The sequence below is a fragment of the Leucopleurus acutus genome, assembly GCF_964270905.1.
Source record: "Leucopleurus acutus genome assembly, chromosome: 9".
Taxonomy (NCBI): Eukaryota; Metazoa; Chordata; class Mammalia; order Artiodactyla; family Delphinidae; genus Leucopleurus; species Leucopleurus acutus.
The window spans coordinates 72080532-72094241 of record NC_139144.1 but is presented as its reverse complement, the minus strand read 5'-3'; the positions used below and the strand labels follow the sequence as shown (position 1 = coordinate 72094241).

The 13710-nt window shown below is 42.6% G+C and overlaps 1 protein-coding gene across 2 annotated transcripts in view; it reads left to right on the top strand.

Annotated features, from left to right (window-relative positions):
* Positions 1-258: 258 nt before the first annotated feature.
* Positions 259-13710, top strand: part of DOCK4 (dedicator of cytokinesis 4) — a 481996-nt gene continuing 468544 nt past the window's right edge. For both annotated transcript variants that reach the window (XM_082846152.1, XM_082846151.1), the window contains exon 1: positions 259-590. In XM_082846152.1, the coding sequence (XP_082702278.1) occupies positions 554-590 (37 nt within the window). In that variant the 5' untranslated portion in view covers positions 259-553. The remainder of the gene's footprint in view (positions 591-13710) is intronic.

Genomic DNA, 13710 nt, shown 5'->3' with positions numbered 1-13710 from the left:
CGGAACCAATGGAAACGCGATTGGAAATGACCTCCCCATCGACGCGGCGTCTCCTCCACTCCCACGCCGCGCCGTCACTATCTGGGCCAATAGGACGTGGCGAGCGGAGCGTATCCCCGCCCCCAGCCGCTAATTCCCCTCCTCCTTCCGGGATGGAGTGGCCCAGAACTACATTTCCCAGGGTGCGGCGGAGGCGCTAGGCAGGGAGGGCTGGAAGAGGCGCTGGCGGGAGGGGGTGCGCCCGAGAGTGCCCCGGCGTGTTCGCTTAGTTCAGTGAATCAGAACAATGACTGCGCCTCCGGGTTCCCGGGAGCGCGTCGGAGGAGTGTGAATAGCTACCGCCGGGAGAGCGGCGGGTGGCGCAGCCTCGGCCGCGCGGTGTCAACGCCGGGCTCGGGAGCCTCCAGCGCAGACCTTGCCCAGCGCCTGCAGCCCGCGCGGAGCCGCCGGGCTCCAGCGCTGCAGCCGCTACTCGGGAGCTGTGCATTGTTGTGAGTCGGAAGAAGGGGCGCGGGGATTCCAAAGCGCGAAGACCCCGGACCCCTCTCTAGCCATGTGGATACCTACGGAGCACGAGAAATACGGCGTGGGTGAGTCTCAGCTGGGCGAACTTTTATTCCGCTCTGGCCGGAGCGTGTGCGTATTTCGCGTCCTTGCCCCCGCGCCCCTCTCTCTCCACCCGGCTGGAAATGCCTAATCCTAGCATCGCGCTGCGGGTTCGGGGCTTTGCCCAGCCAGCTCCGGGCAGAGGGGTGCGCGCCGGGGTCTCGCGCTTTAACGCCGGATGGGCGCTCCAGGCACCGGCTCCCGGAGGGAGCGCTCGGACGGCTGAGGGGAGCGCGCCGCCAGTCCGCCTGCTGCGGGCTCTGCCTGCGGAGTTCGGAGTGGCGACGGGGCGTGTGTATGTCAAGTTGGAAGAGGAGGGCGAACGGCATTCCGCTCCCTCCTTCTCCTTTTTCCCCAAAGACTGCAAGGGCTGTGACGATTTCCCAGGGTGGAAAGGGAGGCAACAACAGTCGCGTAGAGAGAACATCCCCAAAACAGAAGGGAGGCGCAAAACCTTCCCTCTGCCTCCCTTCAACATTCCCGGAGAGCGGAATGTGGCACCGTCAGAGTCCGGCCCGAGCCTCCCTCCTCCCTTCCATCCCGGGTTACCGAGTGTGTTGAGGGGCGGGGGGAAATTGGTAAATTTCAACATCTGCGCAGCTCTGCTCTTTGGTCTTTGGAGGGGAACGGGTATTTCAGCAATGTTTTTACTTCTGACCACCCTCTCTGCCCGGGGTGAGCCCGGTTGGGGGGTGGGGTGGTGGAGGACAGCTGTGGAGTGTTAATGGGGAGAGGGAATCGGAAAGCTTGGGTCTTCGAGGCAAGGAGACAGCTCTTAGGAAAGGACTACCCAGACACTGGTGTTCGGAGGAAAAGGAGCAGGGTAGCGCTCGCTCTTCTGTGCAAAGGTGAACAACAAAGGACATTAATGTTGACTGATGAATACAGGAGTCTCCCTTCCTTTCCCTCCTTCCATTTCAGGCCGATTACAGTTCCCGTTTTTGTTGTTTGATTTCAGCTGAGTCGCCCCTTGGCAGTTACTCCTTTTAGGTTGCGACTATTAAGCCAGGCTCTCTGACAAGCCTGCAGCAGCCAAATGCAATTATAACCTCTCAGAAGGTTTAACAGAGAGAAAGCATTATGGATTTTACTAACAATCTCTATTTCCTGTAATGCCCCGTCCTGCTGATTGGTGTACTTTTTTTTTTTTTAATTGGGTATAGGTCTAGTGATTTAGATGATGTGTAGGTATCTGCTTATGTTCTAAATTCATTTTCCTGTAATTATTTTTTTCATTTTCCTGTAATTTAAAAAATCTGGAAAGCCTTTCCAGGGAGTCATAGTTACAGGGAATTTTTTTTTTTTCCAACTTCGCCTGGGGATAGGACTTTGGAGTCCCCTGAAAGGTTTAAACAAAGTCATTCCTGTATATTACATTAGCTTTCATTCTGGATTTTGACTGGCTAGCAAGACAATAGTTTGTCCAGGACCCACCTTTGGGGAGGGGTTCCACCTTTCCCTTTCTTTGAAGTGTAAGGGGAGCCTTTGCCAGGCACTCTACTGGCAAGGAGTAGATGTTTCCTTCCCTTCACTCACCCCTTTTTTGGAGTAGATTACCCCTGGCTAGGAAAATACATTGCCTTTGCTGAGCTGGTGAGGACCTGGAGTGTTCCCTTGTCACCGGGTTATCACTCAGTGCAGGAAGCACAGACACGTCCAGCAACACAGTCCCGCTTGGAGTTGATCCCAGATGTTGCTTTCTTCCAAGTGTTAAATTATACAGATTATGGATGGGATTTACTTTCTTGATTTCTTTATGCGCCAGGTCACAGCTGGGGTGCTGGTATCGATTAGTTCTTCTCTCACCTTTCTTTTCAAGCTGTGGGCAGAGAATTAAAACATACTCTGGGATTTCCTGGAATGGCAAACTGGATGTTATCACTCAAGTGTTTTGGACTGCAGCAGACACCTCGCCTTTGGGTGGCTGTGATTTGGTTGCAGAGTAGGGGAGGCGGAAGGATGAGCACACATTTGGAAAAAGGTTGAGTGAGATGAGCGGCGAAAGCGGTGGGGCGGGGGTTGTCTGTTGTGCTCATTTATACAATATCACACATAACATGGAATGTTAACCATCTTTTATTATTAATTTTTGAGCATTTGGCTTATGAAATGCTTAGCTGTTTTTTAGAATCCATCTGTTAGGGGTGTGTGTGTGTGTGTGTGTGTGTGGTGAAAATTTTGCTAGGATTCTTATGTGTGTACTTTATTTCTCACCACGGAGAGCACTATTTGTAGCTGCCTATGCTGCAAGTTGTTATTGATTTATTTATTTTTATAAACTTGGTTAGTGTATGTGCTTTTCTTGTCTAGTTTCTTATAAATACTAAGGAAAAGATGTTTTAGCACAAATGTTTGGTTGATATCAGGTGTAGTAGTAATTCACTTTCCTCATTCTTTGAAATAAATTGGTCTTTGTGACTTTGAGTGCCTGAAGTTTCCATGCAAATTGTATATTTCTCATATACTTCTTATCTACCATCAATTATGTATGAGATAATTATGTGTCTTTATATATTAGTGTTTCAGTTTCAAGCAACACATTGTAAACATGGATAAAATGACTTAAATTTCATACCTGTAGTAAGGTGTACCAGAGATAGAAATTCCTTTTCAAACCTGATGTGTGGGCACTATCTCCTCCATTTAACTGATGAATAGTCTTAAAACAATGTGTACATAGTCATATACCTAAGTGTTCTAAGGAATTAGACAGGTATAGTGATAAAGCTAGAGTCCTGAGTGATAGGGAACCTTGTCTCTTTAAAAACATGTTAGTAGGCACAATGATAGGCATATTTTATCTTGGGAGATTCTGTTTAGCTTTTGGTCTTAGTCTAGACAATGCTGCCAGCTGTGTGACCTTAGGTAAGTCGCTTAACTTTTTAGGGTCTCAACATCATGGTCAAATGATATCCAAGATCCTTCCCAGTACTGATTCTGTAGAGCTCTTCCAAACAAGTGTGTCCTTTGGTAAGAAAGACATTTCCATTGTGTCAAGATTGTTATGAGAAAGACACTTTTGCTGTGACACATCCCACATGGTTTTCGACTAAGATCACAGGTAAGCAAACTACCTGGCAAGTTGCCAGAACCAAGGTGATGGTTGCTTGCTTTTTCAGTCTGTTTGATTGTCCAGCAGGAACTCCGTGGGCAATGACTAAAGCATTCTTGATCACCTCTTCACAACTTACCTCACGCCCACTGTCTGCCTTCTGCCTGTCCTCATCTGTCATACCCCCTGTCCCCTCCCTTAAAGTGGTGGGAATTAGTCACAGAGAAAGTTAGGACCATTGCAGATCTGTTTCTACATTCATTTGCTCAGCAGGCATTCATGCAGCATTCCCAGGTGAGCCAGTAGCCTTACTGAGCTGCAAACTGCTCTACATCCAGCCAGTTGTTTTACATGTGTGAATCCAGTTAAGCTTAGAGGGGGAATATGGGCTGGATTGATCACTGCAAAAAATCCATGAGGCTTACAAGAAACAAAACTCAGAACAAGCTGATCTGAAGGTCATGGATGTCATTTAAAAAATGAATTATTATAGTACCAGTATCACTGAGTACCCACAAACATTCCTGTCCTCCATTTATCCTGAAGTGCTTTTTGAACTCATCCAAGTAGGAATTCTGTTCCTTTTTAAAGCCCCTTCTATTTTTAGGGGGAAAGGTACCATCTCTTATTTACACAGGATCTTTAGAATGTCTTTTCCTTCAGAAGCGTGCTTTAATGGTAGCCTGTGTGGGAGAGTTATGAGGGAGTGTACCTTTCCTCTTAGCTGTTTTCAGTTTGTTAGCTAGCAGCCTTAAAATGTTTCCTATTTGTGGTACTGTGATGTGTGCAGATAACATGTGTAGCTAGATAAAGATGTGCTGCCTGGAATTGTTTGTGGCATTTAGAGCCTGGCACAGGATTCTAAACTTTCAGTGAGAGGCAAAGAGGAGTGATTTATACCTACAAGTAAAGTACCATTGAAGGGCTGTGCAGACGGTGGGATGGCAGCTGACGTTCTTGATCTGGCCTCCTGTGGGAATAGCCTATAAACGTTTCCCCCTTTTGGTCATTCTCCTAAGTGATGATTCTTTCATGAGGCCCCACAGTAACACAAAGATGCTGCCTTTCTTCTTTAGTCTTGTTTTTTCCCCAGAGGCTGTATGGTAAGTACTACAAAGGAGTTAATAAAAATTTCAAGAAACTTAAGGCTTTCCTGTCTCTAGCTCCATTTCTTAGGAGACTACATTTTCAGAATTTCTTACAGTATGTCCAAATTTCTAGCATAGTGACTTTATGCTGTTAGCATATATAACAGAGAAACGTTAAACTCTAAGGAAACCCAACCAAGATGCTATAACCTTACCATATTAATACAATGTTTTATAGGTAAAAAAATGTTGTGAAATTATTTCATTTGGGTCTGCTCTCTGAAGTAGAATGATAACTTCCATTTAAGACATGAGGAAACAACTTCACAGAAGTTAAGTGACTTACAGGCATACCTTGGAGATGTTGTGCGTTTGGTTCCAGACCATTACAATAAAGCGAATTATCACATAAAGCAAGTCACACAAATTTTTTGGTTTCCTAGTGCACATAAAAGTTATGTTTACACTATACTGTAGTCTATTGAGAATGCAATAGCGTTATGTTTAAAAAACAATGTACATACCTTAATTTAAAAATACCTTATTGCTAAAAAAAAAAATGCAAACCATCATTGCAGGGTGGCTACAAGCCTTCAATTTGTAAAATAAATAAATAAATAAATAAATTTTAAAAAATGCAGTAAGTGGGAAGCACAATAAAATGAGATATGCCTGTACTCTAGATCAGTGGCTTTTAATCTTGTTTAACTGTCATCCATAATAGGAAATACATTTTATTTCCTGACACCACCAACACCACCCCACACACATATAAGTGAAACAATATTTGCTCATACTTTCTTTGATGTTCTATTCTTTTTCATTTAAAAATATATATACAAATATCAAATCATTATGTTGTAATACCTGAAGCTAATATAATGTATGTCAATTATACCTCAATAAAATAAATTTATTTATAAACTTAAAAAAAAAGTTGTCATTAACGTAATGACTCATTAATGGGTCCTGACCCATAGTGTGAAAAGCACTGCTCTAGATACCACATTTGTGAAACAGGAAGAACTGGAACTTAGACCTTGTTGAGTTTCTAGTTAAGTTCATTCATGATGTTGTTGCTTTTTGACAAATATATATTTGTGTTTATTTTAGCTTAAACTTTAATCATACTTTTTTCTTTCAATATAAGTCAAAATCTGTCTTTTTATATAATATTTCTCATTTACAGTGGAACAAGTATACAAAGCCATCAGATACATTGTATAAATTGTCTCTTTAACATTACATGTGTCTTTCTACTAGGATCTTTTTGACAAGGGCTGGGATCAACTGCCTAAAGACCAATTTTGGATTTTTCTATATAATTTCCTTTGACAGTGATCTCTGGCCACTATAGCAGAAGAATAAATATAACAGATCTAATGAGTTTGCCAATTGTAGGGTTACCAGCACCATTCTTTTCTACCCTTTTACATATTGTTGACCACTAGTAGAAGAAACAAGGCAGCTCATGTAACTTGTTTTCTTAAAAATCTAAACTGGTAAGCTTATTTGGTCAGAGTATATATAATATTAAAGAATAAAGTAAAGTTCCTCAAGCCTATTTTTATTTAAGCAATTTAAATGTACTTAAGGAACAACTGTTTTACTTTCTGGCATTTAAAAAAAATGTGTGCTAAGATACACTGGATATCTACTAAGTAAATAAGAATCACCAAAAATAGTGTTAATGCCTTTTGGTGACAAAGTTGCAGTAAAACTGATATGCGTTACCCTGCTGGTTGTATTGAATATTAATGTGATACTTTTGGAAATGAATGTATGTATTTAATAGCCTTTGTGGAGCACTGTCTATTTGCCAAGCATAGTTCTGAGAGCTTGTCATGTGTTCTCTGTCTAATCCTCATGACAGCTCCATGAGGAAAGGTTCAGTTATCACTCATATTTTACAGGAAACTGAGTCATAGAGAGGTTAGGTAACTTGTCTGAGGTCACACAGAAATGGTGGAACTAGGATTGGAACCCAAAAAGTTTTAGACTGAGCCTGCTCCCTTAGCCACAATTCTGTATTGCCTAACATGACAGTCATTAGGAGGCGTTTGAGTCAGTAATCCCACCCCTTAAAGTTTACATGAAAAAAAAATCAATAGGGACACAACACTTCATGCACAGAGTTATTCCTTGCCATGTTGTCTGTGAAACAACATCAATTCCAATACAGGAATACTTTAATCACTTCTGATTATCAGCACAGCAGGGTATTTATAGTCAAGAAATGGCATAATTCCATAAATAATGCTATTTCTGAAATACATTCCAGGTATGTAGTGTCAAGTGACAAAATAAATCAAAGGAAATACAGACAGTGATTGAAACTACATAAAATGTGTAGCATTATAGAGAAGATGTAGTTAATGTGTAGCATACAGAGAAGATGTAATTAATGCACATATAAGAATTGTTAGACTATAATGATTACCAGCAAATTCTTTTTTTAAGAATTCCTTTTGGTTGGAGATATGAGCAATATTCACACATATTATTGCTTTTGGATGACAGGGGTGGCATAAAAATGGTCTAAGAGAGATTATTGCGGTAGATGAGGTGAGAGATAAGTACCTGAACCCGGTGAGCCATCCTGCATGGTGAAATGTGGATAATCTAAGATGTTTAGGAGATGGAAACAACAGTAACTGGATGTGAGGAGTTAGGGAAAGGAAGCAATTTAGTGTCTTCCTGGTTTCCAGCTTGAACAACTGGGTAAACATAAGTGCTGTTCAACGACAGAGACGTTTTTGTAGGTGGGGAAGGTTTATGGTGTAAGATTAAGAGTTTTTGATGGCCTAGAGTTGTCCATACTCATCAAACATTCAGGTGGCGATATCTGCATAGACAGGAATAGGATATCACTCTGGAGCAAAGGAGAGAAGTTCTAGACTAAAGAGCATGATTAGAGAGTCATTTGGTTTGTGTGTGATGACTGAAGTGATCCACTTTATTAATTGTATTGACTGATAATGTAGTCAGCTTGTCTAAGTTTTAAAGTGACAGGTCCTAAATTTTCAAAATTCAGTCATCTTGAAGCACTTTATTAATATGGGTATGGGGACTGTAAAATAAGAAATATTAGCTGTCCATGTGGAGTTGGTAGGAAACTAGATTTTATGGTCTTTTCTTGCTTCCTATTAGTGCATTGCCTGGTTAAGGCATAAGTTATTTCTATTTCCGTGACAGTTCTCTCCCAAGCAAATGTCTCATGCCAGATTATGCATGTTTGTGAGATTTCCTCAACAGAACGTTGAAAAACAGAAACCACAAATAATATTTCAATAAGCAAAATTTATACATCCCTCAAACAGCATATAGGTGTATACATCCACAAATGGGAAAATGCTCAGATATCCAGAGCAATATATTTGTGCATACAGACTGCGTGTGTGTGTGTGTGTGTGTGTGTGTGTGTGTGTGTGTGTGTGTAATAAATGTGTAATAACTCTTAGGAACCCCAAGGTCAAATTTAGAATTCTTAAAGTTATACCACTGTACTCCTGAAAACTATGTGATTTTAAGTAAGGGATTCCAGCTTAAGATAACATTAGGCTCCCTTCCCCTAATATAGCCTGCATTACTTCCCACGGAAAGATCAATAAACGTACGCAAAGAGGCAAACATTGATAATATTAGAAATGAAGTCTGACAGAAAACCTGTTGCGAAAATTCAGGAGGAATTTCTCCAAGGCAGGAGGAACTGCATTATGAAAACCACTTGGTGGCTTCCCTCTGCTTTCCCTCATTAATCAGAGCAGCCTCAGTGACCTCAGTGACCTGGGCAGGAAGACCCGTTGCCCCTCCCCACTGTCACCACCTTCGAGGCCAGGTCAATACATTCAACTTGGTATGTGTCCTTTACCTCCTGAGGCCTCTATGGTCCTTCTCGTTCCATCTCATCTTTGTATTTCCTTGAGAGATGACCAGTCGGAGAAACAACTGGGACAGGAAGGTGGGTGGTTGGTTGGGTGGAAAGGAGTCTACGGAGAATACCATCTTGTCTTCTTTTTTTTTTTTTTTGCGGTACGCGGGCCTCTCACTGTTGTGGCCTCTCCCGCTGCGAAGCATAGGCTCCGGACGCTCAGGCTCCAGACGCGCAGGCTCAGCGGCCATGGCTCACGGGCCCAGCCACTACGCGGCATGTGGGATCTTCCTGGACTGGGGCATGAGCCCGTGTCCCCTGCATCGGTAGGTGGACTCTCAACCACTGCGCCACCAGGGAAGCCCACCATCTTGTCTTTGGCAGGTGTACTGCGGTCTTCATAAAAAATCTGATTTTGTAGGCACCTTTGAAGTATGGCAGTAACAAAGCATGCTGGATTTTATAGTTTTGCTTGCAATCTATTGGTGACAGAGAAAGACATGGTAGGATAAGAGATAATCTTGTCTGAATTGACAAAAACCACGGTCCATGGCACCTGATGACTTATCACTGGGAACTTGGCTTAGAGCTGTTCACTTCAACCAGGAAGGAAGACTTGTAAGTGGGACCAAACCCACACCTTTATTTTTAGCCCCATCCTTGGTACTGCAGAGAGGTTCAAGACCCAGGTTGCATCAGTCAGTGATCACATTTGTATCCCTATCGAAGAAGGAAAGCCGCTAAATCCAGAAACAGGCGTCTGTCACTCTGTAATGAACTAAACATGGCTGCTTCTCAGCTGGGGAGGAAGAGGGAAAGCATGACATTCGCATGGGAGGCTTTGGGAAGCTGCCAGTTACACATGTGTATTTCTTTTCCACCCCCATTCGTGTCCCCTGTGTGTGTGCCAGAAAGAGAAGGTTGGTGGATGGAGGCTGGTGAGAACCCTTCTGGTTATGAAAGTCGCACGTCTTCCTGGTTGAATTTGATGACCATTACTCCCCCAAGTTGTGAACCGTTTTGGTTTTTTTTGACTGATCTGCACGGCATGTGGAATCTTAGTTCTCCGACCAGGGATCGAACGCACGCCCCTTGCATTAGAAGCTCGGAGTCTTAACCGCTGTACTGCCAGGGAAGTTCTAGTGAACTGTTTTCTTAACCAAACAATTTATTGTTTGATTTTCTGAGAGTGTTAATTGGGCATTAATCTAAACATAAAGATCTCCTTGAAATCTTTAAGCAGAAATGTAGAGGTTTGGTTCTTTTTTTTTTTTCATCCAAAATGAAAGAATCCTGTCTGCCTTGGTGACTGGAGGTGAACATGTTTGGGAACATGGGCATGCATGTTTGTGAGGCAACTAAAAATAGCCCTAACCCAGGCTCTGGAGAAAACAGTACTCACTATCCTGGGGAGAGGAAAGAACCTGTTGGCCTTTCTCCGAGGGTGTCCAGAGTTGGTTGAAGAGTCTGTAGGGCTTCCTTGTTAACAGGCTTAGGGTTTAGCCAGGTTCTCGAAGAAATAGGAAAATCCAAACATGCATAGGCAGTTCTGTAAAGACCCAAGAGAGGAGAAATATCTGAGATTTTTCTCCAGAAATCTGGTTGATAAACACTAACGACAAGATAGGAGGATTCCTATAAAACTCCACACACAGGTAAAAGTTGTTTTTTTCAGGAAAATTATGTTTGTATTAATTGCATCCTACATTTCATTTAATAGTCCCATCCATAGTTTATGTAAGTTGATTCAGAAAACCAACCATTTATGTTCTTGGTCCCAAGTTGGAAGAGGAAATATTATGTATAAATTATGTAAAAATTATGGTAATGAGTTTTAAAATGAGAAAATACTTATGAGAAGTGAAGAATTGGGATACAAAATTACATGTTGCAGTGTTGTTACAACCAGTTGTTACAGTTGAGAGGTGGCATTATTTTTTTATACTTTCTACTTTTTAATAATTTCCAAAAAGTAACATGAATTGCTTTTGTAATCAGGAATAATTATATAAACTCTTTTATAAACCGAGCTTTATTTCCTATATAGAGTTTTCCTCTCAGGATTAGAGGTTAGACTGGTGGAAGTTGAATCTGGAAGGCCTGAATTTCGTTTGTCATTTATTCCCAGGAAGTACTGTGTTCCAAAGTTTCAAAGTGGCTTTCCTTGCTATATGCCTGCTTGATTACTTGTGATGTTGCGGCTTTATTTCCCAGTAGTCACAAAGCTGTGTTTTCAGATGGCTGTGGGGTACAAATCTTTGGAAAAGAGCCCTAATCCCTCTTTGAGAAAGAGCTTCAAACAAATCATCTAAGATAAAAATACTGTTCTCTCCAAGAAGTGTTTGTTTAGAAGATGAATGTTGGTGTCACTGCTCACTTTCCATTGTCTGTAAACTCTGTCCAGTGAGACTGTGGGTCCTGGGATAATTTATGCAGGAGAAATTGATCAATGTAGAGAGTCAAGAACTTGAAGAGGTTTTATTTAGCAATTATGGGGAATAACTGCTTATTTATGGGTGTCACGGATGGAATGTTTGTGTCCCTCCAGAATTCTTATGTTGAAGCTCTGACCCCCAGACTGGCTGTATTTGAAGTAAGGAGGTAATTAAGGTTGAATGAGGTCATAAGGGTGGAGCCCTGTTCCAATTAGATTACTGTCCTTATAGGAAGAGACCCTAGAGAGCTTACTAGCTCTCTTCAGGAACTCAAGCATGCACGTACCTAAGAAAGGGCATGTGAGGACAGAGTGAGAAGGCAGCTGTCTATAAGCGAGGGAAAGAGCCCTCACCAGAAACTGACCCTACTGGACCTTAATCTGGGACTTCCAGCCTAAAAAACTGTGAGAAAATAAATTTCTGCTGTTAAGTCACCCAGGCTATGGTATTTTATTATGGCAGCCTGAGCTGACTAATACAATGGATTAGAGCAGTTTTAGGCACTGTAGGAAGAGGAACAAAGAAAATAGAAGCAGAATCTTGAGCCTCTGTTTAATAGATGTAATCACTGTAGCCCCTGTCTATGGTCTGAGATCTAACTAACTCCCTTGGTCCACCCTCGGAAGCACAGACTTAATTGAGTCCGAGTGTTTGATGTTGGTCATCTGCTGATAACTCCAGGAATATGTTTATTTGAATAATGGCATTTGTGCAAAGTTGCTCATATTGTCTTAAGTCATTAAATCAATTTGGGTGCCTTCAAAGCAACTAATAGAAGTAGGGTCTTGAAATGAGTCATTTCTCCCTGCTACAATTATTTATGAGAAACTAGGGGTAATAGTTTTGACCATGTGGGTTAGCATTTAGAATAGGTAGTTGAAGTTTTATTATATGGAAATTTGGTTGGAGACATCACTTTAGGTGTACTTCGTTTTTGAAAGGCCTGCCTGGGGAGTAAATGCCAAGTCCCTGAGGAGAATAAAGCAATATTGGGGGAATTTTTTGTCCATTCTCTGTCCTTAAATATGCATATCCTGATAGGTAGTACATCCCTCTAAGAGTTTACTTGCATATTGTTTTCCTTAGTGATAAGTATAAAGGCATATCTAATGACACATTGATGGAAAAACTTATATTGGGTGATTATTTATTGGGTATGCCTGCTGTCTATAATCATGCTAGCTTTTGGGGGGCACACGAAGAGGTTTAGAACTGAGTCCCTAGACAGGTGAAGAAGGTAGAAGTGTTTCATAGTTTTCTATTTAATTTACACAACATTGTTTTCAAAGTAGGTGTTATCCCTGTTTTTTTTTTTTTTTTTAAATTTCACTTAGTAATGCAGTATATAAACGTATCATAGAGAAATCAGTGTGAAGGTTAAGACATATTTTCCCTCAAGCTTTAAAAGGAAGATAAGGACTTGGAATGGTGATGCTATTCACTTGTGAGCCTGAGGAAATAGCCCCGAGGAGGGAGTGTCTCATATCCTGGAAAACTCAGAACTTGTCCAGAAGAATAGAGGTTTCATTTTTAAGATACTTCCCAAAGAGTGAGTCACCAGCTACTGAGATTGTCCAGTATAAACACCTGAGTAGAGTTGTACTTTAAATAGCTGGAAAACCTTCTTCCTCTTCCTACTGGGTAATTTCCGCCCCCATTCCCCCACCCCCACCCCCCACCAACCCTGGATTCATTCCTGTCACCTGACCAATGTTAAGTATCTTGGACAATGGATTGTCTTTTTTTGTGATTTCCTCCTAAGACTGGGCAGAGGAAGAAAGATGGATTCAATATTAACTAAGAGTGGCTAGGCAGAGGAAAAAACAGGCTTAAGATGAATGTTTACCAGGGGCTAGGCCTGTGTGATTGACCCCAGATATACGCACTGAAGCCTTAGCAAACCTAGAGAGAGTGAGTGATTTGTTCAAGGTGAGGTTTGGACACATTATCTAGGTCTGAAGCCTGTGGCCCTGTCATGGTACCACACTCTTCTGCACACACAGGCCTATGGCTGAAATCTGGAGGCCCAGCTTTGGGGCCTGTGGACAGTGGTGAAGAAATTGCTCACCATACTTTACTTTTTGAATAAGATGCTTGTATTAATTCCAGTATTATATGAAATAAGTATCTTCATTGTCTTTTATTTTTTATTTATTTTTTATTTTTTTGCGGTATGTGGGCCTCTCACTGCTGTGGCCTCACCCGTTGCGGAGCACAGGCTCCGGACGCGCAGGCTCAGCGGCCATGGCTCACGGGCCCAGCCGCTCCGCGGCATGTGGGAGCCTCCCGGACCGGGTCACGAACCCGCGTCCTCTGCATTGGCAGGCGGACTCTCAACCACTGCGCCACCAGGGAAGCCCCTTCATTGTCTTTTTACTTCAGCCTTAGCCTCTGGTGGTCATGGTCAGGCCCCTCATGTGCTGCCTGCATGTGGGTGAGGGATGTGGAGCACAGTGGTGCTGGAGGGGTCATGAGGTGGGTCAGGAGATGGATGGGTACCAGAAGGGGTGGGGGGAATGGGGGAATGAGAGCCAAGGACCGAACAGGGCTGCATGACAGGAAGGGAGTAAAAATGTGCATCTGTGAATGAGGATGGACCTTGGCCAAGTGTGACCGGGACCAAGGAGGAACCCTGGAGCAAAATACAAGTTCTCAGTG